Genomic DNA, 27,862 nt, shown 5'->3' with positions numbered 1-27,862 from the left:
AGGATAATAGGGACTCGGGAACCCCGTTGATTTGCAATCTTCTCTCCCACTTATGGCTCGCAATGATCCTGTAAGATGTACAAGTTTGAAGGGCGGCATACGTATCAGATATAGACGGTCGGAGTAATGAGAGGTGGTTGCTCATTCAACGTTATATAGTCTAGGACGCAAGTTATTCTTTTTTCTCTTCCGAAATTATGCTAGCCATCAAATCCTGAGACATTGGGTCGCTGGCTCATCTTGGAAGTTGAATAACAATCATTCAAAATGAGGAACTGACACATGTGAAGGCGATGGGAAGAGCTGCGCAGACGCAAATATAGTTGGTGGAATCAACCAAAAGCCCAAGAAGAGAAATTTAACAGTCACGAGTCATGGAGGTACATTATCAGTGTCATCACATGCGTTTGGCCCAGGAAATAGGCAACAGTGAGCCTGGTAGTGATAAAAGTCTTGTTGCGTCACCCGCCAACTTGAATCCAAATGGTCCAATTATGTTACAGAAAATTCGATATGGTGTAACCCCGATTGGTGTAAGTACTTAATGGTGATCCTTCTTTTAAATACGGGGTTTCCGCTTCTTATTCGAACGCAAACCCTTCAGCCAGCATTTTTCATCTCACGCAGCTTGGCCATTACTTTGACCGGGTCCGTCTCACCTGTGACCTTTTTCATTTCTTCCGAGCCGGTACGCATAAAAACGTTATGTGCTTTCTCCTGCTTGATCGTAAACTGGCCTTGAGTTTGCTGATTTTCATCTGCGAATGTCTCCAAGGCCTGTACTGCTTTGTTATCTCCCGCAACTTTCTTCAAGAATTTGACGTTAGACTTCGTATACTCGTGTCCTGGGAAAATCTTCGTATCGTCCGGGAGCGCGGCGAGAACTTGATTCAAGGCCTTCTCCATCTCTTCGCCCGTGCCTTCGAAGAATTTACCACATCCACCGATGAACAGCGTATCTCCGGTGAAGACGACCCGCTCGTTGCTGGCTATGTCCTCGAAGAACCAGCAGATACTGTCCTGTGTGTGGCATGGAGTATGTAGGGCTTTGACTTCAATATTCTTTCCAATCTTGAATTTACTTCCATGCGAAGGTGTTCTCGTCACACCCTCGCAATCTTTTCCACCGATGATGGGAACAGGTGAGGGCAGAGAAGTCAGGATCCTGGTGTTCCCGCCTGCGTGGTCCCAGTGGTGGTGAGTGTTCATTATAGCGGTGAGATTCAGAGTACTTGATGTCTCGTTGAGGACGGGGATGACCTCTGGCGGATTTGCTGGATCAATGATGACGGCATCTTTCGACTCGTCATCGCTAACTAGATATGCGTAGTTGTTGGACGAACCAACCCCTGGTGCATCATAAGTGTCAGCACCACTATCTATGAGACCTAGGTTGTTTTTCAGGTCCAAGCACTTACACATGGGGATGCTCTGAATATGCATCTTTCTGACAAGCTGCTGGGTCGCAACACCGGTATTTCCTCTGAATGCTTGAATCTGCGGTGGATTGGCAGGTCTCACTAACGATGCGAGGACGGTGGCTGTCGACAGTATCGGCCTAGCAAGACGCGATGCAATCATGAAGAAGGCAGATAATTCACCCCGGAAAGTACTCGTATTAGAAGGGCGTGGGGTTGATTCGATTGACGCTCTGAACAAATGTCAGCAAGCGAGGTGAGTTGAACTGCGGAGAAGATCGTTGGAGATTCCATCTGCTCAGTCCCCTTCCGGGATCAGACCCGAGTGTCTGACGTCAGTAGAGACCGAGGAGTAAAGCGGCAAGGGCTTTCAAATGCATTCGGTACTTCCGAGCAGATAGCACGCTGGACGCCACCGCATGAGGCAATGAGGGCCATCAAAAGGACGATGGTCTTGCGTAATCGTATTTGGGTATGCTGCGGCTATGAATGTACGCTCAGCTAACGCAGATAGACACTGTCTGGCTCACAATAATATTGGATTCGCTGTCATGATCATGATTAATTACTCTCGCCGTGAGCGTCGACTGGTTGCAGGATCGAGCCTGATATCTACCATAAATAGCGACCTCTTGGACTTCCGGTAGGTGGCTGGATCTTCATGCATCATCACGAGACCTTTGACAGATGTACTCAACTGATATCCATGGTGTCACCATTGGTCTTACGCCTCTCCTTGACATAAGTCACGAAGTCGTCAACAGCCATTGGCCAGGCACCATCCTCAGTCCACCAGCTCAAGCTCTCTCCCTCGGGCTCTTTGGTCTTCAGCACTAACTCCCCAACCATGTTCCACAAATCCTTGTTAACAGGTCGCTTGTTGCGCGTCTCGTAAAACTCAATCCACAGGTCGAGCCATTTAGTCGAAGCAGTGTCCCATTCAACCCCACCTTTGCCGGCCTGAAAGAACATCCGCCAAAAGTCAATCGCCGTCTCCATAGGAACGCTGCGCTGGCCCTCAGGCTTAGCCAGCTTGAATGCATTGCGATACACTTGCTTGAAGTACGCGGCATCAGTTGTAAGCTTTTTGCGCAGCACGGAGACATATTGTGATTGGCGGGAGATAGTGTCGTAGGTTTTGTCGCCAGAAATATTGCGCCAGCCGGACACAAAGCCAGCTCTCTCGAATTCGCCGATAGAAGGACACTGTACTAAGTCGCAAATGGCGAGATGGGCAACTTCGTCCAGCTCCACGTCGATTTCAGTCAAGTAGATCTGTGCTCCATCAATACCGATCTTGTCCGGGGCTTGAGATGGATTATCTGTGTGTTATCAACTTGGGAATCCAGTTGGTTGTTCTAAATATTCCTTACCTCGATAATGATCGAAGAGTTTATTCAGATTGGCTTGGGCAAAGGAGACGGTTGTATTACTAGTACCGCTCTGATAAAATCTGTGTGTTTGAGAATGTCAGCCTTATTGAAAAGTATTGCGCTATAAACAGACCGATGGAAACTCTGCTTAGAGGCTCCTAGTTGGGTTTTCACACGGCTGCGCTTGAATTTCTGCGAAGCGTGAAAAGCATCAGGAACTCCCGCAGGTACCTTGCGTTTAGAAGGCATGCTGAAATGATAGTGCAGGTGAAAGTTGAGATACGAAATAAAAGCACGGTGTGAGAGCAAGAAGATGACAAGAAGGGGTACCACAAACAGGGAAGGCCAGGACCCCGACATTGAGGAACTTGTCGCGAGAACTGAGTAGGAGGAGTAGCCTACTGAAAGGCAGCTGCGAAGCAGTCCTTCCAACTGGAGAAATGGTGTCTGTCGCTGTCATTCATCGGCTCAGCGATCACGCGCATGGTGGCTCAGAAGGAGGTAATGCATGTAATGTAGAAGGCATTCACAGCAGTTGCAAAGCACTCTCGCTGGATGGTCTAAGCTGGGGGTTATGGCATGCATACAAAGACACGTTTCTAAAAAAAAAAAGGAGAGACAAAGAACAGGGACTTACGAATCAAGAGCTCGCTCCACGTTCCAGTCATGGGATTTGAGGAGCTGTGCACCTAATTAGCAACTCGGTCGACATCAATGCACAACGCCAGTGACATGAGTTCCCCACCCTTGCTGCGATGCTTTCTTTCGCTTGTGTAAAGCTTGTGAACTGCGCGATTGCCGATCTCTGGGTCGAAGTGTAGCTCGGCATTTTGAAAACGTGGTAACTGGTAAGTGAGGCCTGCAGGGAGATTTAAGATTGGTTTGACAGCCTTGCCGACAAGCGGCGAAGGGCTGAATAAGCGTGGGAGATTTCGACCCTCCGGCGTGGCTTACAGGACACTGCTGAGAGCCTTCTGGACCTACCGGGCGAGCGTAGATGCAGATGGATCGTGTTGGTTTCGAGCAATAATCAAGTGATCGACATGTCGCTGGTGGACGATAACATCCACCAAGAACTTCAAGGCAGCGAGCCCAACGCTAGTGAGGAAACCGCCAAGCGGAGCGTCGCAGGGCAACTTAGGCGAGAAATCACGTGGTCCGTGCCCACGACGAAGTTACGTCTGCACATGGTAAAGTGAAGACATGGTGTGATGTTCGATTGGATAGCATAATCAAAGAGGCAACAAGTTACCTTTCTACCAGTTAGGCAGAGATAGCGCTCTCGTTTCCAGCACAGGATGCGCACGAGAATGTGAGGCTATTGTGGCTGTGGCTGTGGCTGTGGCTGGAGGGGCTCGAGGCCATACTACGATGTGACGTCATCACTGCCACAAGAAGTGAGTACGCGGTGCCTGTGCCTGGGGGGCTGTGGCTGATTCGCGGCGTCCTCGGACGGGGCGCGACCAGCAAACTGGGGATCCAGATGATCAGCCAAACAGTTGGCAGTGACAGAATCTCGATCTTCATATCTCGTACCCTGTTCCTCTTGGGGCCTGACAATCACCTTGATACTAGTAGTGTGCAGCACGAGATCCTACAAGCTTTTGATTGTGAATCTTTTCAGCCGGCTTCACCAGGCCCCAGGGGCTCACCAGATGTCCCCGAGTCCCGGGGCCTTCATGTGCCCCACCAGCCAGCACTAACAGCACAGCCCTGTGAAGCTTGCACCTTTTTGGGCCTTGGCCATCTGTCTCTTGCTTCGTCTTGGCCGACTCCTCACCCTGCTCCCTGCCTTGCTGCTCACGAATTGTCACGTTTTCGTCAGTTTCAGGTCCAGTCCCTCTATCCCTCTCCGCGTTAAAAAGAACGTCCCTCCTTCCCGCCAGCTTCCAAATCTTTCTCATCCAGATCTCAGCTTTCTGAAAATCCCTCTATCAAGCCTTCCGTTCCTCGTCAATCGCGATGGGTGTAAGTGCTCCCGCCTGTCTACCCCTCCATGAGCCCCGCACCATCCTATGACGTTGCTTGACTACGAGTTTAAGCAGCACTGACCTGCCCAAATCCCCCCGAGTCACCCGCATCTATCGCCTTCCAAGCTCCTGCTGACGCGTATGCTTCTTCATAGCTTGCAAGCAAACTTGCCGCAGCCAATGCCGCCTACCCAGGTGGTCCTCCAGCAGGTGGCCAGCCAGGTGGATATGTGAGTCAAATCCATACATGATATGTCATACCACAAAGCAATGACTGATCCAACATCTTGCAGAACCCTGGCCAGCCTCAACAGCAGCAGCAGTATCAAGCCTATCCCGGCGGGCCTCCAACTGGTCCTCCAGGCGGCGGTGCCCCGCCACCAGGTCAATCGGTATGAATCTTCCGTGTCCCTGCCACAAAGTCTCCCTCCATTTGCGTGTCTTGGCACCCATTCCGTCATTATCGCCTTCGATTCATCCACTTGAGCAAACGTCGCTTTTGCTGCGACTTAAGTTCAACCCTCTATTTACTTCCTTCCACCGGTCTGGATCTCTTCCTTCAACTACTTGAACCGCCTATATACACGACATGAGCAAGTTCTCTCGCTTTGCCCAAGCTGCGCAACAGCAAGGGGGATACCCCCCGCAGCAGCCCTCGTATTCACCTCAACCTCCTCAGCCACCCTCTTCATCATACAGTCAACCTCTAGAACCTCTACGACCAGGCGCATCACCTCAACCCTATCAGCAGCCCTCTTGGCAACAGCCCCAGCAACAACAGCAACATGGCCAGCAGCTAGGTGTGCCGTCAACGCAGGGGGGATATCAACCACCCAACCCGGGATATGCGTCACCTCAGCCTGCATATACGTCCTATCAGTCGCAATATCAGCCCCCAAATCAATATGGCCAATCGCAATTTCAGCAGCCCCAATACCCACCAGGTCCAGGCGGATACGGACAAGTTCGTTGATCTTTCACACATGGTCGCAAGCTTTGCGATGCGAATCCTTGCTAACTTTTCATCTGATTAGGGACCCCCACCCGGTCAAGCTCCTTATCCAGGCGGCCCACCACCACCACAGCAACAGTATGGAGGCCCCGGCGGTCCCCAAGGCGGCCCTGGCGGCCCTGGTGGCCCGCCGCCCGCACCTGTTGGCAATGTAGGCGGCTATAAGCAACTCCTGCAGCAAGCAATTCAAGAGAAAGGACTCCACAACTTCTATCCTCCCAACAGCCCTGCACTTGATCACATTGCCAACCGGGCCACACAGCAAGTCGCGCAGCTCGCACAAACATGGCGCATCAGCACGGAAATTGCTTCTGATATTGTCAAGCTTGCTCTCTATGACGTCATCCTTTACATTGACGACAGCGGTAGCATGCAATTTGAAGAGAATGGTGAACGAATTGACGATCTCAAGTTGATATTGTCGCGTGTTGCATATGCCACATCTCTCTTCGATGAGGACGGCATTCAAGTCCGTTTCATGAATTCGACCGATCAAGGCAATGGTATCCGCAGCGAACAGCAAGTGAATGAGATGATTGGCCGAACCCGATTCTGCGGCTTGACCCCCATGGGTCGTGAGTTGCAGAACAAAATTCTAGGCCCGTTGGTCCTCCAAAATGCTCGCAACGGAAGCCTTCGCAAGCCAATCTTGGTTATTACCATCACTGATGGCCAACCCACCGGTGAAAGCTCCTCTGATTTGGCTAAGATCATCAAAAATGCTTCTGATGAGCTTTCTCGCAATCCTCGGTACGGTAAGGGTGCGTTGGCATTCCAATTCGCCCAGGTCGGAAATGATCTCAAGGCTCGGGAGTTCCTGAGCAAGCTGGACGAGGAACCGACTATTGGAGATATCATTGACTGCACATCCAGTGCGTAACCACCCCCCCCCCCCCGGAGAAGCTTACATCCCTTGATTTCAAACTTACTGACCGAGTCAACAGATTACGAGGTTGAGGCCGATGAAATGTCACGTGCAAACCCACCAGTCCAATTGTCACCGGAACTCTGGCTCATCAAGCTTCTTCTCGGTAGCATCGACTCGAGCTACGACTCTAAGGATGAGAAGAGTAACGCTCCACGACCTCCACCGCAAGGTGGCTATGGTGGTCCTCCTCAACAGGGGGGATACGGTCAACCACCATATGGGCAACAACAGGGTGGTTATGGTGGTCCTCCACCGGGTCAAGGCGGCTATGGTGGTCCTCCTCCTCAGCAGGGAGGATATGGACAACCACCATATGGACAGCAACAGGGTGGTTATGGCGGTCCACCACCCGGCCAGGGTCAAGGTCAGTACGGCAAACCAGCCCAGGGAGGTCCTGGTGGATATCCTGGTCAGCAAGGCGGCTATGGTGGTGGTGCTCCTCCCCCACCGAGGTACTAATGGCAGGGATTGATCGTCTGATGACATCTTTCAAAGTGTCTCCTCGGGGGAGCCTGGTGGACTTTGTTGATTAACAGACTTTATCGAGTGCTCGTGAGTGAGGTAGATGGACCCCCCTCTCTTTATTTGATGAGAGATATCCCAACACTTGGGCGCCCGATGCCAAGTTTTCATTGGCTGATGGCGTCAAATATTCAGCATCACTCAGCCTATTCGAGATGGCAATCTTCTAGATTAGGGATGAAACTCATCCAGCATCTGCCGGTTGAGCACATTGTTGTGATACGATCAACATCCATATGACACAGGGATTATAGCATACGTTAGGTAACTGCAACTAAAAAAAGTGTAACAGAGTCTGGCTCCTTTAATGTGCGTAGCTCGGCTAGCCATCGTAGATAAAATAAAGTTTCGGTCCAGCGTCAGCGGTCAGCGCAAGTGCGGTCGACACCTTGAGATACCTACGGCCAAGTTTCTAGCCAAGCCAAGCCTTATTAGTAGTCCTTACCCAGAATAGCCTTGTCCTCGCGATGTCTGGGGATCCGACGCACCACATAGCAAGCCCAGCTGTAGAGGACGACCATGCCCACTTCATCTCATAGCCAGATCCGAAGCGCCGAGCACGGTTTGATGGACAAGAGGCTCTAGAAGCAGCTATGAGGACATGACTGCCCGATCTTCTTTTCCCGTGGGGGACACTGTGCTTGCGCGAAGGGCGGGGGCGAAAAGCATAAAACGCGTCGTACCCGTGCCGTGTCGACTTCATTCTGCACTAGACGAGGATGGAATCCATACCAACACCGGTGTTAGACATCGCGGGAACATCACGAGGGGAGCGATCCAAGTGCGCGGAGTGTCCTGCACATTGTCTTCTGGCAACGGCCTCACCTTGCTTTCTGCCCCTTGGGAGGGGTCCTGCCACAAATTCGCGTCTAGGCGGTTCGTGGCCCTCCGGGCAGCGGAATTCCGCAGTGAGACAGGAAAGAATGCTGCGAGTGTAAATCACCCCCGTGAGGCTCCATGCCAAGAAAACTCTGTTCCTGTGGGATTTGGATGATTGTCATGGTTTCTGCGGGCTGCAGAGTCTAGAAGTCTTCTTCCGCGCGTTGACTGTGGACAAGAAGGGGAAGTTAGCGTCGCATTCTGGTCGTACGCGCATGCGGTGCATTGTCCTCCATCACGCGGCGAGCGATTTTGTGATTGCAGCCAATGGCGCGGTCGTGTTGTGAGGTGAGTTTGCGCGTCTGCTCTGCTGCCGTTGGCAGTAGAACTTACTTAAGTTTGTTCCAGCATCTTGCTCAACCGTGGCGCCGAGGGGCCAGGACCACAGCGTGCTGGAGATACGAGTCTTTTCTGGTGCGGTACTGGCGGATCATGCCACTGGTGCTCGTAGCGCATTGTGACTGTGGGCGACTTGCCTTCCAGACTGGATGGGGTCCAGATATGACTCAAAATCTAACTTGACAAAAATCATCAGTGAGACCTTGTGTCACGTACTCACGGTCCACCGTGAACAACCGTTTTGCGAAGGCTCCGCTAGCTAGGCACGACGGCTGAGAACTCTATGTATGTCTCAAAGCCGACGAACACTGCATCACTTCGTAGGACCCGTTCTGATGAAACCGTGCACTGAACAAGCGACTGTAAATATTGCTCGGTTCTGGACCAGGCACAGAATTGTCGTTGGATATCGTCGAGCCCGCGACCCAGTAGCAAAGCCATGGCTCTGCATTTGGTGGCTCGCGTATCCTAGAGTTCGGAAGTGCTACCGAACCTTGTCCTCCTGGTATGATCTGCAGCGGCGAAAGCTTGGGAGCGGGTATCACAGCACAACCTGGAGAAAAAGTCACGCATTGAGCCTGATAGGGGCAAAGCTTAATCTCCGTGGTCCACGATCGTATTGAGAGTCAGACTGGAGAACGTGATTAATGGAGAAGGTGTCGAGAGAAAGCTTGCTAAGTTGAGGCAAATTCCAGCAAGTCAATCGTATCAGATCGCGGGCCAAGACCAGTGACGCGTAGTGAAGGCGACAAGGTCAAGGGGGAAGGCATGGACTCTCAATGTACCTTAGGAATTGCACATTGAATGAAGGTCGTACTTGCCAGGTTGAGATTGTTGGACTCCTTCATCAGCCTGTTTGTTGGTGGATGATGTTCTGGGACAAGTTTCACAAGAAACGAACGCGTGACTTGTGACCTTGGAGAGAAACTTTGACGTTGAGAATGTGTGACGTGAAGTGCCAAACCTGGCATGTAGCTATACTTGGGTACACCCAGATAATGAGTGTCCAAGAGCGGGACGGCACGTATGGAGGTTGTCGATGTTACCTAGGGCCGTGCTCGGGTGGCAGCTTGAACTGAAATCCACAGAGCAGGTTTGTCGATGGCTTAGTGCAATGACCTACCATCACATCAGTGCGACAGTGTTGGGCAACCAATCATTACGATCAAGGACGAGGTACCCAAGTATCTCTCAGAATTGACTTTCGCCAGCCGCGTTGAGGCTAGCATTGCTCGTATTCAAGTCTTGGAAGACAGGAAATGGGGGATGCTTTACAAAAGTGAAGATTGCCTGTTCTGTGGTATGACTGGGATAGATTTTCGGTCATGCCGCAGGGCTGCATGCCGTGTCTTTTGCGTTTTGCAGGACGAAGACCTCGGAACAAGCAGTATTCTGGTGTTCTTGCAATGCTTGTGTGCGATCGCGATTGTGAACTTTGCTACGAGAGAGAAGTTTTATGCCAAGACTTTCCTCGTCAGCTGATTGACCAGAGACCCGCACATTTCCGGGTTGCTCTGCTGCTGGCTGTCCGTACGCAAAGGTCAAGCTGTGTCAGGTACTTGAGGGAGTGAGCCTATTTGACAGATAGGATACGTGACTCCATGGAATAGCGTAGCGAACATCCAGTCAAGGAAAGTGACAGGGTTATTCGAGGGGCGGCCCAAAAAAAGGAGAGGTGTCCAACAGGAAGATACAGTATGTTGCAACACAGCCGCAGCCTCAAGTTAAGCGAGATGGCTGAGGATAGGGCTGGCGGCCAAGGAGCGCTTGAAGCCTTAGGGCTGTGGTGGGCTTGAAGCATGACACGCTGTACCCGTAAGCTGGACGATAACCCTGTACTAGGCTGGGATAGCGTGCGGCTTGGGGGCTTGGATGTTCTTCCAGAACAAACGGGCCAATCTCAAGTTGAAGGTTGTGGCTTGCGAAATGCAGGACCATGACGGCACACTGACGGAACACTGAGAAGGGTAGTGGACGAGTCCTCGTCGTCGGAAAGCGAGCTACGAGCACGATCCACGGAGTTGCGGCAAGAAAAAAACCCATCCCAAGCAATGGCTCAATGGCTCGATGTTGTGTTGATGAATGAGTTTGAGGGTAAAGCCTAGTTGGGGCACAGTTTGCAGGACAATTGCACTTGGGCTTGGATGTGATTTCCAACACAGCGGCATGGAATGGAACGGAAGGACGACAACGCTCGATGCAGGATGTCTCGCTAGGCAGGAGAGTTGAGCTATGGAAGATGAAGATTGTTATCCTACTGATTGCAATAGTCAGCAACCAGCGAAATGAAGATGATATCAAATATTATTAATTGCAGACGGCAAAACGGAGGCCTGGATAGGCGGTGATAGGTATAGACACCAGGCACGGATAGGCACCAAATGCATGCCTGGCCTTAGGGGGGGGCATGGGGGCTAACTCCCTAGGTGTCGTAGCTGGCGCAAGGACCGTTAGAGAGATGACTAACCCGCGATACATGTCCCGCATACCCACCCACTCGTAGCGGCAGGAGTGCTTGGGCAAGAAGCCTCCCTGGGGCCATAGCTACGACGGCAACCGCCACACAAAGACCCGCGCAGCCCTACAAGGACAGCCCAAGGACTCGGAGAGTTACAGTCGTAAGAATGTGCAGCTGCCAGCACCTCGCTGTGGGCGCCTTCCCCCAAATGGCCTGGACTAACCAGCTTGGGGAACTGGGCAGCGGTAAGTTCCAAGGCTGAATCCGTGTCTGAGGGCAGGAGCAGAAGGTCAGCGAGTCTTCACCGTGTCTTGGGCGGGCAAGGGAGTCTGTCCCTTCCTCCCTTCGACCAGGGTTACGTTGGGCTGCACGTCATAACACGAGAAATTCACTCATCCATCCAGTCAGGTCTCGCAGAGGCTCTGGATCGGCCATGCAACCTTCCTGAAGCAGCCTAGCACGGCCTCTAATGTCACCCCTTGGCTCGTTGTCCTTTTGACTCTGGGCGACGCTCCACAGCCATGGCATCGGTGAGCATTTCACAATTTCCCATCTTTTGTTTTGCGCCTCACACTCTTCCCGCTCTCAACCATGCCTTTCCACGTGTAAACACTGCAACCATTCGCCGTACCATCCTCGATTTGGGGGATGATATGCGTAGCTGCCACCGTCTGAGCCAGGGTTACCTCCTGTACTCTTGCAAACCCACACGCACGGTGAGTGACTCTTACAGTACCTATGAGTACTAGATATGGTCCCAAGACCCTGACTCCGCTGCTTACCTACATATGCGACTCCACCTGGAACTAGCCGTGGTGAGTGAGAAATGTAAGATGCACACCTTCAGGAATTGATATAACCCTCCATTCCACCTCTTGCAAGCCCGAGCATTCTTCTCCATCAAACATTGAATCCAGTGTTTACTATTTCCAACAAAGCGAGTCCGTGCTCACGTTCGAACCGCCACTATCAAATTTATTGAATACCAACCCCTCACCTCAGCTTCCCACACAAGCATATGAGAGTATATACAATCCAAACCACGCCAACCTTCTCTCCAACCACTCCAGACCCTCAGCAACCATGCCTTCAGCCTGCAGAACCAAGGCTGCCCTTCTGAAGGGCCTCAGACCCATGCTGTCAACCCAAACCCAGATCGCCGCCACACAAAAGCTTCTCTCATCTGCCTGCCAACAAGATTGCATTTACTGCGATATCTGGAAACTGGCAACTTTGATCGCATCCCACACCGGTCTTGCAACTCGATACAATCTCTGCACGGGCACACCAGTGAACAGCCCCAGCTCATCACAACCATCCTCACCAACCGCCTCCAGTCCAATCTCTCTAGATTCATCGACTCCATATGCTTGCATCATCTCCGCCAGCAAGAAGATTGAAGCCCAATTTCAAACCCAACGATCAAGGCTGTCTTCTATCTTGAGCATCTGCACCGTTGCTGGAGCCGATCAGACTGAGGGTCTCCGGATGGCTCATGACCGATGTTCCGCAGCCATTGAGGATTTACTCGACCAAGAAGAGGAGCTTGAGGAAGAACTGCTCAAGGATATCCAGGAGCTACAGTACATGCACGAGTACGAGTCCGGGTATGGTTCTCAGTATTACACCTACCAGGAGGAAAGGAGGCCTAGCATGGTGCACGTGGCTATCTGACCTGCATGATCATGACGAGCGTCTGGGAAACAAAAGGAAGGCGATGGTGTTTTGGCGTCTTCTATGAGGTGGTGGTCACCGCAAACAATTCGGATAACAGACCGAATGCGCAGACCAACCAGCCAGATGGCAGCAGCCTGCCAGCATGGCTGTGATATGACACGATTATAATAACAATGATGTACAACATGAGATAAACAAAACACAATTATCCAAATCTACTTCGATGCTCGATGTGCTGCTCCTCGCTCTCAGTCTACTACTGCATTCCGGCTTAGCACAGCTCGGGCACCGTAATCGAAAATGCATGAAAGGAGGAAAACTGCCGCGACACCCTTGGGAGTTTTGGGAGTTGGGCCTGCATTACCAGCAATGCTATGCCGTCGCCTACGAACTAACATCGCGAGTATCTAGCTCACGCGTGCAATGCCTACCCAAGCATTTGCATGTCCAATACCTCTTGGTGCTCCGCATCTCGCCCATGCGAAGGAATCAGCGTGAACTTTCCCATTTGAGAATCACGGGTGCCGTCGCACTAACCCGAACCAGCCTTTAGCTTTCACTAGCCTGCCGAGCTTTCACTACTAATGATGGGGAACTGGAAGGCTCGGATTTGGGATCAGTTGCTGATTTGGCTGCCACTGGGTCCAACCGTGCGGCTGCCGGTGGACAGTGGACACCCAAGTCTTGCAAACCGTCCCAATGATTCAGCCGCTCTACTACCCACAGGCCACAGCCCCCAGACCGTGGTTCAATAAGAAGAGTTAATGGCAGCGTGATCTTGGTCGGTGCTCCGTCTTTGACCCGCGCCTTTTCTTGTTGTCGAGGGAGCGTTTCACTCCCGGCATTCCGCAGAACACAAAGCACAGATCAGGTGGTTGGGGAAAAAATAGATGAATGTTTCATATGTGTTTGTCGGGCCATAGTGGTGTGAGAGATATGTTCGAGGTTTGGTCCTCGTCCTCGTAGGCAATGTTCAGCCATGTTTTCGCGGGAGGACTTCGGGTCTGTTGTGGTTTTCCGGTTTCTCCTCGATCTCCTGCAACCTAACCTATCGATGTCCGCAGGATCGGCAGGATTCGCAGTATTACATCTGTCATATGACCATCTGAACGTAGGGCCGACACGAATCCAAACATCCCTACCAAGTTGACCCAGGAATGGAGGATCCCGGGCACACTCGGAGCTCGAGCAACGAAGTCAATCCCAAGAATCGCGATTATTGGAATTCCAAAATTCATAGTGTCTCCTCGGTGGTCAAAGTGGATTGTTGACACTCCTGTACTTAGTAACTAGTTCTTGTTACGTGCAGGCCAACCATCAGGTCAGCTTAAGTGATACGGTTAGACCCAATGGTAAGGAGATGGGGTTTGTCTACGCAAGCTCCAAATTGCAAATACCAATAGCCGAAGAAAAGATTCGTTTATGAAGATCAAGTTACAATAGAGCTAGATAGAGCGGTGCCGGGGTTGAGCCTCCTTCTCCAAGCGACGCCTGATCAGGGAATCCCTGGGCGAGCTTCAAGCTTACACAGCTTACACTGCGGCACTGCGGCCGTTGCCCAAGCTCTCCGCCGTATGTCAGCCTGAGAGTGGTAATGAGATGCCCAAACTTGACATTCAGACAAGACCCGCCGAGTGCTTGCTGACCTTCCCTAACCCGGGCCACCCACATCATGCAGAAATCCCAAGGAGTCTGACATCCGAGCTCATTATCGCCGTTCATTGATTTGTGCGCGCAGACAAACCTTGTGCCCTAACGTGCGCAAGACTTCCTGGAAGCTGTCGGCCTGAGCCTTACTGCGGAGCTCGTTGGTTCACGGCGAGGATGATCCTCCTTCCCATCTTGTGTCCAAGATGTAATCAGAACTGCAAAGCGGGTTGGAATCAGGCAGGCAATCGAATCGAATAAGGAGCTTTCATTTGCGTACGACTGGTTGGGATTGATCTCACTTGACTTTTGACTTGGGCCACGCCTGCAAGCGAGCTGGTCTAGAACTGTTGGAAGTCGACCTTGTAGGGGGCCCGTTGAATGCGCATCCATGGGTAATATCAGCCGTCAATGGGCCCATAGTCCCATGGCCATGGATCGCATCATAATCCTCAGGGATCAGACCTCGGACCGAGTCCAGCAACGAGAAGACAGAATCGAGCTCTTTCCCCTCCAGCCGCCACATAGCCGCAGCACCTGCAGCATCCCTCCTGCGGTGTGCGGTGAGTGAGGGAAGGCTCGTAGCAGGGGGGGTTCGCGTGTGGCTGCACACCGAGAACGAGGTGATCCCCATGTATATGAGGTGCATGAACTGCTACCCTTGTATGCGCACAACCACACAGCCGCACAGACCTCACCTCGCCCTGAGAACCAATGAGCTCGCCTCTGGCGACGGAGGTTGGGGGCTGTGAAGCCACTTGACGAATGGCTCTCGAGCACCGTTCGTTGTGGCACTTCGACATCGAGCTGAGATCCTTTTATTTGACCGCTGGTTGTTGTTCAAACCCCCTCTTCGTATCAATGATATGTATGTATGTAGCTGTGCCTCTTGTTCTTGTATTGCCTTGCCCCTGGTGTGCACAAGCCTGTTCGTTGGTGGCCGATTTTGCAGTCACATATCCCCTTCAAATGAATATGGAGGGCGTGTCACACAGCTCGCCCCTTCAGCAACCTTGCGCACTCGTACGAGATATGGCATGCGAAGTACTCATTGGCATTCGAGGCTGTAGGATCCACGGATCTCCCATGGGTTTGCTCGTTCTCCCGGCGAGAGGAAATGCTTCCTTTCGCCGCCAGCCGTATCCCGAGCCCGGGGTTGCTGACCCTCGACCCTCGTTCGCGCTGAGCGGAGAGGCTCTCAGCCCCATTCCAATACCCGAAGCTCTTTGCTGGCTTGGGCTTTAGACACCCACCGCACCGCGGCGATATCGACACAAGGCATCTTGCCCCTCTGCGCAGCCAAGCGCGCCGTGTACGAGTGAGTAGCTAGCTGTACTAGTAGAATCTATGCATTTTGCATTTGCTGGGTCGGAAAAAGGCCAAATTTGGCGTGGAGATTTCCTAATTCAGATGGACTAAAATGGACTATGACGGCGGAAATTCGCCGGGCGGGCGAATTCCCAATCCGGAAAGAGGATTTCCATATTAGGTGCCATTTCGACTTCATCCTCGTTGCGATGCTGACACTCTTGCGCTCAGTCTGGTTGACCTGGAAAATGTCGCCGCCATGAAAATTGTTGAATGTGCTGGTTGCACGCATCCCTTTGCTAGGCTTCTCTGAGTTGAGTTCAGCATGCTTGGCAATCCCTGGCGGACTCTGCATCGCCTTGGGCTTTTGGTGGTCAATGATTCGTCTAAGCGGCAGCCTGTTGAAGCACGCGGTCGTGCGAAGCGACGGCGGTTGAAAATCTGAAATGCACCGTCATATGTTGTGCTGGAAAGGCCAAGGTTGACAGCCACAAATTGGAGCTAACGTCCTACTATGACAAGGTCAAAAATTACTGCTCAGATCCCGATCCGCAGATTCGAGACAGTATCGCGAGGCTACTATCGCGAGGCTACTACTCCAGATGGATATTGAGATTGACAGATGCTACGCAAGGAAAATGTTGGTCGGATAACTTCTGAAAATAAGTTTCCTACCCCCCTGGTGTGAATACTGATTGTGTCATGAGAAAGGGTTGATCAACACGCTCCTGTGCGCTTCGGCTGCCTGGGAAAGCAGTACCTGCACAATTCTCACATAGACAAGGACATCAGGAGATATCTATGGAAAGTGGCAAGAGGACTTTGCGGGGCTCATGGATAGGGCAGGTGTCGGGAATGACACCCCATGCCATCATTGCCTTGGCAGGGGTACTGCAGGGTTCGAAATGAGATGATGTTCCTGGTGTGTTCCCTCGCTGCGTTTCGGCCCTGGCAGAGTCCCTTTGGACCCGGACGACGACAGCACAGAGTGGATCTTACAAATCAAGTGCTCAACCTGATCTATCCACGGCAGTGCGTGTTCGTTGCGTCTGATTGAATCATGGCTGGTCAACGTCCGAAGCAGGCCGAACAGTCTTCTCCTACTGCTGCTGAGAACGTTGCCTCAGTCGTCGTCCTATGGTCTCATTTGGTGGACTTGCCGTTCTAAAACCAAATGCAGGGTTGTGACATGGCGAAAATATGTCATTCTCTGTCCATTCATCTCGTTCCGACTCCCTGATCCCCAAGATTACCATGAACATAGAATGGGACTTGCCTGCTCCGAAGGGGATTTATCCTAGATCGCATTAGAGTCCAATGAACTTCAACATGTGTTCATACTTGAAAAAAGCCGCAAGCACACGGCGTCCGTGCTATCGATCCCCATTGCCTGCTCATATTATGCCGGGACAGCCCCCTTCGTAGGTCCTTTTAAGGGACTGTGGAGCTGTGAAGTACTTAGTATATAGCAATGTCAGAGCTCTCAGACCCCTCAGGAGTCTTATTTTGACCACTATCTTTCCACCTTCCTCCAGTCAGGGAGACTTACAACAATAACATGACTTCTGCGCTCAGTAGAAACGCGGGCGTGATGCAACTCTCAAAAAGTTAGATATCTGGGGGATGACGACCGGGAAACTTATCTCCAGTCCGAAGTATCTAGGCCAGTATCTATTTTCAGTCCACCGGGCACTGAGCAGCGTCATCAGTCTTGTTATATGATCTCGTGGTCCAATCCACAAGGTCCGTACTTACATCAATACGGGAGGTTGACACACTCCCATCACCCGCAACATGTCACGCCCTTCGACTTAAGCGAATTGTGGGGTTCAATTGGTGATGGGCTGCATCCAAGATGACTCATAATACGAGAACTCCGCGTTAATATCAACACATTCCCTTCTGCCCTCTGGAAGCATTGCTTCCATCCGAGACCACAGTCTACCGACTAAAACATGGCCACCCAACTTTCTTTCGTGACGCTGGACGTCTTCACCAACACCCGCTACACCGGAAATCCACTAGCCATCGTCTCAGTACCGCAGACGATTTCTCTATCTCAATCACAGAAACAACGCATCGCTCGAGAGTTTAATCTCTCTGAGACGGTCTTCCTGCACGAACAAACTAACGAGGACAAGTCAAAGAGCTTGGCCAGGATCGATATCTTTACATCCTATGCGGAAATTCCGTTCGCTGGCCATCCAACGGTTGGGACCTCTAACTATCTCCTTGGCCTCCTAGGCGTCCGAAGCAGCCAGTCTGCCAGTAATGTGAAAGCGCTACAGACCAAGGCGGGCCTTTTGGGAATATCCTTGAATCCCGCCATCGATGGGGTACAGATATCTGTTGCGCACAATGTACGAACCCACGCGAATCCATTTGCAGGACAAAGTTTTGCAGATTTCCCAGTGGTGAGCATTGTGAAAGGCATGACGTTCATCCTTGCGCAGCAAACTTCTCTCGAAGAACTAGGTCTCCAGACGAAGAGTCTGCTTGGAATTGATCAAACGTTGAGCGCATCCCGATTGCTAGACTCGGGATTCCAGGAAGGCATCGTGGTATCGTACTTCTTTGTTGATCTTGGCGTCGGTGATGACGGCGTGCGAAACCTCCGCACACGCTCGCATGGGAGCCGAGAAGATCCAGCTACAGGATCGGCTGCCAGCGCGCTGACGAGCTATCTTTCGTTGAAGGAGGGCAAGCCCGGACGATACAGCTATCATATCACTCAAGGCGTGGAGATGGGCCAGAGAAGTGAGATATTTGTCAATGTCGGCGTGAAGGAGAAGTCCAGTGGTGATGGCGTCGAGATCGAAGAAGTGCTGTTGTCTGGCTGTGCGGTATTGACTATGCAAGGGTCGCTGGAGATTCCTGGGGCTTAAAACACTCCGCATTTAGGAGCATCATGCCCCATGTCCATCTGTCGTAAGGAGTTTGCATATTCTGGACTTACTGGTGGGAACTCATCGAACTTTGTTTCCTCAACGGTGAGATGATCGAGCAATTACGCCCCATTTTCAGAGCTTGACCATTGGTCATAGGCAGTTCAACTCTGCCGCTTTGATCATGAAATACGCATGCAGATGTAATGTCATTGGAACCTCAGCCTTGCGTGCGACTCCGCGCGTGGAGAGGCTCATAACTTCGCCATGGATTTGGTTCCAGCTTGCAAGTCCATTGAGAAGACCCTGGACCCTATCCCGATCTTCATGTTGTAGACCCTATCCTGAAGAATATTTCCAATGTTGTACCCAGGAATCAGATCAGCTGGACGGTTGGGATCACTGAGATCATCCTCGGGCATGAAGAACAGGTCGTGCTCGGGCGTATCTGCTGTGCGGAAGACAAAATCGATTGTGCCTTGCTCATCAGCTTTGACCAAATAGGTGCCGTCTCGCTGGTGGGTCATGTTGAGGTATGCAAGGATCCGGGCCGTGCTAGCCGGCTTAGGGTTCCCATACAATGCCAGCACAAGTGTGCCGTTCAGGCTTTCTCGGGCGATGAACAGGTCCGTCAACAGGACATTGGCGGGGAAGATGGCCCAGGCATTAAAGTACCACATCGTGTACACGTCTTCAACCCCAATTTGGGCAGTTATTAGGTAGTGGCTTTTGAGTTTCTCGTCGTCGGTCTCGCCTAGGGTGGTCTTCAACATATCTCCAACATCGAGCAACCTTTGGCCATCTGCCGTGCCTGAGATCATGGAACGAAATACTTCTAGCGCTCTGGTCTTGTTACTCATCAGGACAGGTCGCTTGAAAATGGTCCTCTCCACCTGACGAAGGACAACGTTGAAGTTTGGTTCAAGATGAAGTATCCGTGCGTCTTGGTTGAGTAAGTTCTGGACGTGTGAAACGGTATCTGTACGGCCGATGAACATCGCAGAGCCGACCAAGTGTCCTCCGTAGGCGGCATTGCTCTGCTGCTGAGCAACAGCGTATTTCAAGAAATTCCTGTCTGTTTCTGCAGAATCCGTATTGACTGAGAAATTGAAGATTGTGATTCCAGAGTGTCGTAATGAACTGACCACCTTGTGCAGCGCGAGGTGGTACTCGTCGTTTTGGTCATAGTCGAAACAGATATTGCACATTGACGCCCAGCAGTACACCAGGTCAGCCTCGTAGGTTGCCTCGCGCTTACTTAGATGGATGGCGTTGAGGGTGAGGCTTACCAATGTTTGAAGGCTCTTGTGACTGGTCCCGGTAGGTGTTTTTGGTAGCATTTCTGTACCGAAGCTAGTTGCCGTATTCACTGTCGGCAGAGATGTCATTAGGCGCATGTCACTGAAGTCCACCTCGTCGCCGCCAATGATATAGTCCTCGACCGGGAACAGTGTCTTGATAGTATGCAGGTGTCGTCCTAGATCGTCCCGCCGTTTGACCCGCTCAAGGTAGTCGTCAGGGACCGTATCAGCAGCCCTCCTCATCTCGAACGACACAAGATGGGCTGCATTGACGACGACCTTCTTGATGTTTATGACGCACTCATTTTTCTTGTTGGCTTCGCAGGCTATCTCGATCTCACTTGCAACAGTCCACTCTTGAAAAGTCCAGGCACGTTTCCAATATCTCCACCGTTCGAGACTGTTCTTGATCTCCATGAGTTGGTTCAAAAACTCTCCAGCGAGGCTGTTGAATACCCGCTTATCGATAGTCGTACTTTCTGGTACCTGAACAGCACTGGTTAAGCAATTGCTCTCCTTGACGATTGCGTTGGCGGTAATTCCAACTTGTTTTAGATTTGAATATGCTTCGATATCGGACACAGGAAGCATAATCGAAACAGCCTGTGCATGGCGGTAGATGTCACCCATGATTGAAAGTTGCGTAGCCTTGTCTTTTGGATCATCTTGATCGATAGACATTGCATCCAACCAGATGGTGGCCCCGCCTCTGACAAATCTCATAATCGACCAGAGTTTGTCAGCGTCCCGCATCGGGATCTTCTTGACCTGCTTGCATTGATGACACTTCAGTGGTAGCTGTATGGTCTTCTCCCAAAGATATGAGACCGCTTTGTATGTTGACTGAGGACTGGGCCGTCCACAGATGACAGTCACAATGCCACCTTCCTCCAGCCTAAATTGATACTGAGCAGCACACCCACGACAGCATTCCACTATGATCGGCCTGGTGTCCATTTTTCGAACTCAGCAAACTTGTGATGTCTGCTATCTCGGCGAGGGATTGATAGATTGCCACACCTCAACAAGCCGACATCCTGGATGAGAGAAGTATTGGGAGTGGGATGATAAATCCACAATGACTTGATAAGGCTGGATAAATTTTGAAGCATGGCTAGGCTTGACTCTTGACCATGTGGCCAAGCAATGCAGAATACGAGGTTCCCCGCTTGCAAGGTATCTCGCTTGGGATGGATATGCATAACAAGGATACACTCCCGAAGAGCATCTTCCTACCAGTTGGATGATTAGACTCTACCGAAAGCGCAGTAAAGAGGCCCACATCAAGGGTTAACAGATGGGACAAATCGTTTCAAGGACAGGGTGCTAGGTTATCGGCGAATGATGGGAGCAACCTAGAGCATTCCCCCTTACTCTGCCGAGCCTTGCTCAGACTGATGGCCTTTCTCGGGCTCAACGGTCCCTCTAGGCGGCAAAGTGTGAGGCACAATTTAACAAGTACTGTCAAATGAGGGAACATCGAAGGGCGAGATGGTTTCAAGCCAGCAGGCCCCGGAACACGCAGCTACAATGATCCGTCGTACCGAAGTCATGTGAGCATTTGATTGGTAGGAGTTCGCCCCTGGCCAGCGTCAACATGGTGACGACATGACTTTATTGGATGGATATGGACATATAACTCGAGATAACAGGCAGGTTCGGAGTGGGAGGCTCCTGTACCGTCTAGAAACATCAAGCTACTACTCCGAAAGATCCTTTTGCTGCGACAGAGGTCCTCCTATTGCTCCAGACGATCCGACTGCTTCGGAAAATGGGTATCTCATACAGCACAGCGAGATGGATTGCTCCAAGCAGCTTCTTGCTCGATTTTGCTTGTCAGCAATGCGGGATGCTCTCCACCCCAAATATGAAGGATATCCACGACCAGAACCTCTCATTCTTCAGCCCTCAACCTTATTTCATAGCTGGTTTCTTCTTTCCTCAGCAGCTGTTCCAAGTGGCGTGGCTATACCGTCTTTGGAAACTAGATCCAACGAAGCCGGCGGAGCGGCAAGAGATGGATGAGATAGTAGAGTACGTACCATACTATAGTATAGGTAACATTTGCATCGCAGGTAAGTCCTCCTTCAGTTGGCAGAAGACAATACTTAGTACCTCGGTCAGCATGGATGATCGCGTGGAACTCGGGCAGGTTATATATCTCCCATTGTTTCGTGACTGTCAACACCCTGAGCCAACTGTGGTATCTGACCACCCGTTTGCAACCTATGAATACTCGGTCAACGTCTTCGGTACTCACACATATTGTGTCCAAGACGTTCGCAGGAATTGGGGTCCTGGATTTCTTGCACAACGGCTCGGCAGCATTTTGCAAAAGTCAGCAAGCGACCGGTGCAATAAAAGTCCTTACCGGTATAGGATTCGGCTTGGCTAGTGCTGCTAGTGACTGGATCTTTGGAGGATGCTTAGTTTATGATTTGGTCGCTCTAGCAGCAGGTCAGTCAGGAGATTGGAGAACCTTGTTGAGTGTGTTTGCCGTCGGCAGTGCTGGGATTGTCACAGCAAGGAACACTGCTAAGTGAGTGGTCATGGATTGCATGGCGTCTCTGGCTGACGCCGTTGAACCATCCAAGGCCTCCCTCTTCAAACCAGTACACGATGATCGCCGACGACGTAGTAGTGTGAGAGCTGGACTGCTGATGCGAGCACAATTTGGTAATTATCAGGATTGTGGGCGTTTATGTCATTGGGCATCAAGTCCAGTTTGCTCGCCTTGAATGTCCTTGGAGAAAGAATCTTGTGATCCACTCCAGGCGAATAGACGAATTTATCATGTAATAGTACCCTCCAACTTGTGACGGGATTCTCCTGCACGTGACCAAAGGTGCCGGGTGATTTCCAGATTCCAATGCAGCAGGATGAGACCAAAAGAGAAATTGAAGCAAGTCTTTCGAGAGCGTCGTTGTGGCCTATATATACACATAGCATACTACCAATGCACCGACCAAAAGCGTGGACGTCTGCAATGAAAGGGAGGCATGTTTGACCATGCGCACAGGTGCTCCTGCCACACGAAGAAACCCGGCCAAGTCCTCCCCACGCCAAGAACTTGAGATGGGCAGCCAATTGAACTCACACAGTCCACCTTATCAGTGACACTTAATTTCTCTTGTGCTGTGCGTCTAAATCCGAACCGCCCTCCACATCCCCCCCCCTCCACACGCCAAAGCGCGCAGATACAGCACCCTGCATGTGTCTGCATGACACTTGCAACCAATTCCATCTCACGGCCGGTCCAAACTGACCAATTCCATGCTCAAACGACATCGTCATCTGCACACAATCACTCTCTCGTCCTCGGCTCGTCCCTTTGCCCGCTCCCAGATGGGTCCACCATTGGCATAAGCGTTGAAATTATTGCTGGCGATACGGAGGACTCAGAGTGCTCCGAAATGGGGGGTGTGACTACCTTATCGGGTGACTCAGTTCAGATCACATTCGAGATAAACTGCGGATGGACGCCTGTGCCCGATCGTTCCCTTTAGCCCCTCCACGCTCACTGATGCACTCCTTCTACGCATTGTCAATAATTGTTTCTTCTTTCTTGCTGCAGTCTTTGTGAGAACTGCTTATTCTATTTTTCTAGGGCTTGTCATCCAACACCTGGTCTCCCCTCCACAGCCCATCCGTTCACTTGATACAGAATCCTTACCTAGCACGCCAATCGCAGTGGTTGGCACACAGAACTGCCCTCGCAACCAGAGTACACCCATCGAAGATCCTCAGAAGGGCGCGTCTCGACGGGAGTCTCAGCCCTGAAATCGACACCGTACACAGCCGACGAAGGGTTGTACCTTGTGGACATGATAAAAGCAAGATAAGATCAGAGCTGGGCGAGTTATCCCAGTGCATGCATGAACGCCTGGGATACAATGGAGACCCCATATACATCCCTCTTGCTGGGAGGCGTGCTACCTGCACATTGTTCTCCCACCTTGCCGATTTTGGCAGATGTGTCCTCCTACTTCGGAACATGTATCCCTTCTCCGCTTGCCGCACTGTCGACCGCCCTCGGAACATTATCAATAGTATCGTGGTTATTTGCCCAAATGCCACAAATCTTCAAGAATTATCACATTAAATCTACTGCAGGGTTGTCGATTTTCTTCTTGGCCGAATGGTTGTTAGGAGATCTGACCAACTTGCTGGGCGCTGTGTTCACCAGGCAGGCGACATGGCAGGTCATCATTGCGAGTTACTATGTTTTTGTCGACGTTTGTCTCGTGGTGCAGTATTTCTGGTACACCCACTGTACTAAGTGGATTTACGCCGAAAGCCTCCATTCCAGTGGGAGCAGTGACATTGATGATTCGGACAGCGCGATGATCAATGGGCTATCTCCGATAAACACGTCCTTCGGAGAAGACTCTCCATTCTTTGAAGGTGAAGAAGATGGTCCTCAGAAGTCTGTCACTCCAAGAAACATGGATGTACCCTCTTTCTCCCAAGTAAATTATGGCGAAAAGAATGGAACGCCAACCCGAAGCATTGCGGATAAACTCGGCTCCAGTTGGATGGTGGGGGCATCTCCCCGAACCTTGATGTACACAGCAACATTGTCATCACTGGCATCGAATGTGGCCGCTGCCCCTATCTCATTCCCAGCCGACCATTATCAGCACGGAATGCACCTTCTCCGGGTCGAAACTTCCCTCGAAATTGCTGGGACGATATTGGCCTGGAGTTCAACATTCCTGTATCTTGGGTCTCGCCTGCCCCAGTTGTATAAGAATTGGAAGCGTCAGTCCACAGCTGGACTCTCGCCACTTCTGTTTGCAGCGGCATTTTGTGGAAACATGTTCTACTCTACGTCCTTGATCGCCAATCCGAATGCATGGAATAACTATGGCCCGCACGGACATCATGGTTGGGTCGACGGAGCAGGTTCACAACGATGGGCATGGGTCGCAAGGGCAGCACCCTTTTTTCTCGGCTCAGCAGGATGCTTGAGTATGGATGCATTGATGGGCGTACAATTTGTCATCTATGGAGAGAGAGAGGCTCGCATTGTTAAGGTCCGTGACAGCGATGGATATAGTCATTGGGAAAGAGTGAATGGATGGATGAGAGGGTGGATCCCAAGCATGGCTGGAAAGGATAAAGTGGTAGATCTGGCACAAAGCCAGCGACTCCTCAACGACAGCACACACTTGACAAGGCGGCAGAGTAACCTTGACTATGGCACAGTCACGATGTAGTGATGCTATTAGAGCAGGCTGATGGAGAAGTATGAGCTATCTGTCCTTTCTACGTTGAGTGAGCTGTACTGAAAGTGTGGACACTGTCAACATAGCTCACTATTAGTCAAGCATATCACGTGGTTCCAGCAATCGGATTAACTATGAGGCCGGGGTGAAGGAGCCTCGGAATTCATTCCCTTTTACTCCTCCAAGTTTCGTTGATCATCCTGGGCGTCACAAAAGTTACCTTGGATCTCCAACAAAGCACTGCATTGTTGGCATCTTGACACCCTCCAGCATCATCTCGAGGGCCCTTACATGAATCGATATAGCTCCGGTAGACCTCCATTTTATCACTCTTTTCGCTGTGATTCATCACCTCTACGACAGTCACGTGCAAATGCTTCCCCACTAGATTCAAAGTGCGGCGTTCTCCCATCCTGTCCCCTACTAACATGCACCATACGTGAAAGAAACAGTTCTCATTCACAGCCACTGACGACTAACTGATGCTGATCTGTGAAGGGCAATATGCGAAAGAACTTCTCATTGATTTCCTCGGGTCAGTCTCAGGTCGAGCTACGGTCGCCTTCCTCTCAGTCCCCTGGCATTCCTCTTCCATAGCCTGATAGTGTTGATCTCGGGCACGCGATGCTTCCAAGATGCCACTACAATCACACGAAGTGTTGACACTTCGCCTGATATTTGATTGCGACGATGACTTTGATGAAGATCAGCAGACAGAACAAGCTTCGTCTGACGGGGGCTTCGTGCACTTCCTTCTTCTCCCATCCGAGATCCGTCGCGAGATTCTGCGCAACCTGCTCCTCATCAACCGAAATCGAAAACCCCACACTCGTCGTCCACCAAAAGAAAATGCTTCCACCATGCTTTGGATTCAGTCCCACCGAATTCTGGAAGCTCCACCCTTCAAGCACAAAGGCAGTCAAGAGATTAATGGTTGCCCCCCAGTTATAAACACATGCCAGATATATCCGGCCATCCTGAAGGCATGTCGTCAGCTGTATGAGGAAGGCAAGACAGTCCTTTACGCCGAGAATACGGTTATTGGCCTTCAGTGTGGAATCAAAGGTCTGAACGCCAAGTTCCGGAATTATGGTATACCGATGTGGGGATCGCTGTCATCATATCGTCTGGCGGCTACTAACACTAAAGAAACGCAACACAATACAAAGCTCGACCCGCTGATACTGTTGAGAGGACAGAATGTCAAACGAGCCACCCCGTTTTACATATGCAGCTACAGAGACGCGACTGAGTTGTTCCACGCACTGTGGATCATGACCAAATCTTCTTTTGCAAAAGGAATGAAGTATAACTTGGTCATTTCCGCTGCTCCACGGCACCGACATGTCGACATCACTGATACCTTCATTAAATACGGCCTCCTACCACGCTTGTACAGCTTTATCAATAAGATTGATTTCTATGACCCTCATGCTACACCGTTGAAGGCCGGGGAATGTGCAGACATTATCTCCACAACACACAAACGCCTCACCTTGCTACGAGCTGAGTTGACTAAACACTTGTCAGCGAGCCAAGATGATGTCAATCTCTACAACTACAACCTAATTTGTGGATTGCTTGAAAGCTTCATGCTGCGTGCGGAGACTTGCATCAACAAAAGGTCTTTTCTGAAAGCAGAACTCCTTCTTGAGCGTGTCAATTTTGAGGCGTGCAGTATGATACGTACGCGGACTGCCGAGCTCGTTGATGTATCAGACAAGTCTAAAGAGGGTATCAATCGCGTCTGCAAGCTAATCGCAATAAGCGCTTATCGTCTCTGCGAACTTCGAAGCGGTTCGCTGGCTAGAATCCTCGCTAAGAATAAAGAGCAGGCATCCCCGAGCGGGGAACAGTCACCATCAATAGGAAAAACTACCCGAATCCAATCCGAAGCGCTTGCTCATGAATTGGCTGTCTCCAATGGTCTTCTCGCACTACGCCTTCCCTGTGCGTCTCCGCTCCATGAGTGGTCTATCCGCGTTGATATCATGCTGCTCCGACTGTTTGCAGAACGAAAGGATATCTCCTATGCCGTCTGGGCGATTCGACGAATCAAAGAAAATTGCAGCTTGTTGTGGAAAGATGCAAAGTCGAAGCAGAAGTTGGTCCAAAAGATCTCAACAAAACCCCCGCCAAAGTATCAGGCACTGGGTGACCTGGTCACATATCTCGAAACGGCACTGAAGCCTTCTCCGGCATTGCTCTGCTTGCCCACCATCGCCGATAAGTGTGAGGAGATCGTTACTGAGATCTGGGGCGAGAGACTGACTCCGAAGAAGGGATACATCGGCTTGATCTGGACCTTCCGCTGGGCGAACTAACTAAAGAGAAGTCGCATGGTGAAATTGTATAAGGTACCAGACCTTGGAGCGATTGATGGATGTGCTGAACAAGCTTGCATTGCATGGTGGAGGCCGCTATTTACAATCCTGATTATTCTTAACGAAATGATCAATGATGATAACACGGGTCCGGAGTTCAATTTGTTTCTTTGCAGGGCGTATAGAGAATGGGAAGTGTTTTATGGAAGGGGCGGCCCCTTAGGATCCATTACACGAACATGTGAACGACGTTGTTCTGCTTTCACGATTTGAGATGGAAAGGAACTGTGTGCATGGTTACAGCTTGGGGAGGAGTTAAATGGTCTAAGGGATGGATGGAATGAATAAATGTGATGCCATCTTTGCGGTACTCCTGAATCACTGGCTTCAGCGTTGTACTCGAGAAACGGTTGCACTTACGCTGACATGACTGGATGGGGTGATGAAGCGGATTTCGCCATTCAAACGAACGGTTCAATGATTAGATTGCTAGCTCTTTTTCATTACTGTCCAAACAGCGCCATGCGAGGAACCCTCGCTAGCCTAATGGCGGAAAACCAAGTACGTAGAGTATGCTTATCCCTTGATATAGG

At 51.0% G+C, this 27,862-nt stretch overlaps 9 protein-coding genes across 9 annotated transcripts; 6 read left to right on the top strand and 3 right to left on the bottom strand.

Moving 5' to 3' along the window:
• Nucleotides 1-600: 600 nt before the first annotated feature.
• A1O9_08577 (hydroxyacylglutathione hydrolase) lies at nucleotides 601-1,443 on the bottom strand (the record flags this gene model as incomplete). The annotated part of the gene is made up of 2 exons (XM_013402962.1): nucleotides 601-1,349; nucleotides 1,419-1,443. 2 exons carry the CDS (start codon nucleotides 1,441-1,443, stop codon nucleotides 601-603), a joined length of 774 nt encoding a protein of 257 aa, XP_013258416.1.
• Nucleotides 1,444-2,111: 668 nt separating this feature from the next.
• A1O9_08576 (uncharacterized protein) lies at nucleotides 2,112-3,040 on the bottom strand (the record flags this gene model as incomplete). Its single annotated transcript, XM_013402961.1, has 3 exons — nucleotides 2,112-2,740; nucleotides 2,792-2,871; nucleotides 2,925-3,040. 3 exons carry the CDS (start codon nucleotides 3,038-3,040, stop codon nucleotides 2,112-2,114), a joined length of 825 nt encoding a protein of 274 aa, XP_013258415.1.
• Nucleotides 3,041-5,666: 2,626 nt separating this feature from the next.
• Nucleotides 5,667-7,160, top strand: A1O9_08575 (uncharacterized protein; the record flags this gene model as incomplete). The annotated part of the gene is made up of 3 exons (XM_013402960.1): nucleotides 5,667-5,747; nucleotides 5,796-6,645; nucleotides 6,718-7,160. The coding sequence occupies 3 exons, from the start codon at nucleotides 5,667-5,669 to the stop codon at nucleotides 7,158-7,160; spliced, it is 1,374 nt and encodes a 457-aa protein (XP_013258414.1).
• A 4,780-nt stretch (nucleotides 7,161-11,940) lies between these two features.
• A1O9_08574 (uncharacterized protein) lies at nucleotides 11,941-12,573 on the top strand (the record flags this gene model as incomplete). Its single annotated transcript, XM_013402959.1, has 1 exon — nucleotides 11,941-12,573. Exon 1 carries the CDS (start codon nucleotides 11,983-11,985, stop codon nucleotides 12,571-12,573), a length of 591 nt encoding a protein of 196 aa, XP_013258413.1. The 5' UTR covers nucleotides 11,941-11,982.
• A 4,913-nt stretch (nucleotides 12,574-17,486) lies between these two features.
• Nucleotides 17,487-18,416, top strand: A1O9_08573 (uncharacterized protein; the record flags this gene model as incomplete). The annotated part of the gene is made up of 1 exon (XM_013402958.1): nucleotides 17,487-18,416. The coding sequence occupies one exon, from the start codon at nucleotides 17,487-17,489 to the stop codon at nucleotides 18,414-18,416; it is 930 nt and encodes a 309-aa protein (XP_013258412.1).
• Nucleotides 18,417-18,892: 476 nt separating this feature from the next.
• On the bottom strand, nucleotides 18,893-20,587 carry A1O9_08572 (uncharacterized protein; the record flags this gene model as incomplete). The annotated part of the gene is made up of 1 exon (XM_013402957.1): nucleotides 18,893-20,587. A coding segment is annotated over one exon (1,695 nt), but the record flags the coding sequence as incomplete, so codon positions are not given.
• Nucleotides 20,588-21,488: 901 nt separating this feature from the next.
• Nucleotides 21,489-22,260, top strand: A1O9_08571 (uncharacterized protein; the record flags this gene model as incomplete). Its single annotated transcript, XM_013402956.1, has 2 exons — nucleotides 21,489-21,792; nucleotides 21,842-22,260. 2 exons carry the CDS (start codon nucleotides 21,489-21,491, stop codon nucleotides 22,258-22,260), a joined length of 723 nt encoding a protein of 240 aa, XP_013258410.1.
• Nucleotides 22,261-23,592: 1,332 nt separating this feature from the next.
• A1O9_08570 (uncharacterized protein) lies at nucleotides 23,593-24,936 on the top strand (the record flags this gene model as incomplete). The annotated part of the gene is made up of 1 exon (XM_013402955.1): nucleotides 23,593-24,936. The coding sequence occupies one exon, from the start codon at nucleotides 23,593-23,595 to the stop codon at nucleotides 24,934-24,936; it is 1,344 nt and encodes a 447-aa protein (XP_013258409.1).
• A 644-nt stretch (nucleotides 24,937-25,580) lies between these two features.
• Nucleotides 25,581-27,254, top strand: A1O9_08569 (uncharacterized protein; the record flags this gene model as incomplete). The annotated part of the gene is made up of 1 exon (XM_013402954.1): nucleotides 25,581-27,254. A coding segment is annotated over one exon (1,674 nt), but the record flags the coding sequence as incomplete, so codon positions are not given.
• Between the last annotated feature and the right edge of the window lie 608 nt (nucleotides 27,255-27,862).

This window comes from Exophiala aquamarina, assembly GCF_000709125.1.
Source record: "Exophiala aquamarina CBS 119918 chromosome Unknown aczIA-supercont1.7, whole genome shotgun sequence".
Lineage (NCBI taxonomy): Eukaryota > Fungi > Ascomycota > Eurotiomycetes > Chaetothyriales > Herpotrichiellaceae > Exophiala > Exophiala aquamarina.
Note: the sequence above shows the minus strand (reverse complement) of the source record. Positions and strands in the feature narration are given on the sequence as shown.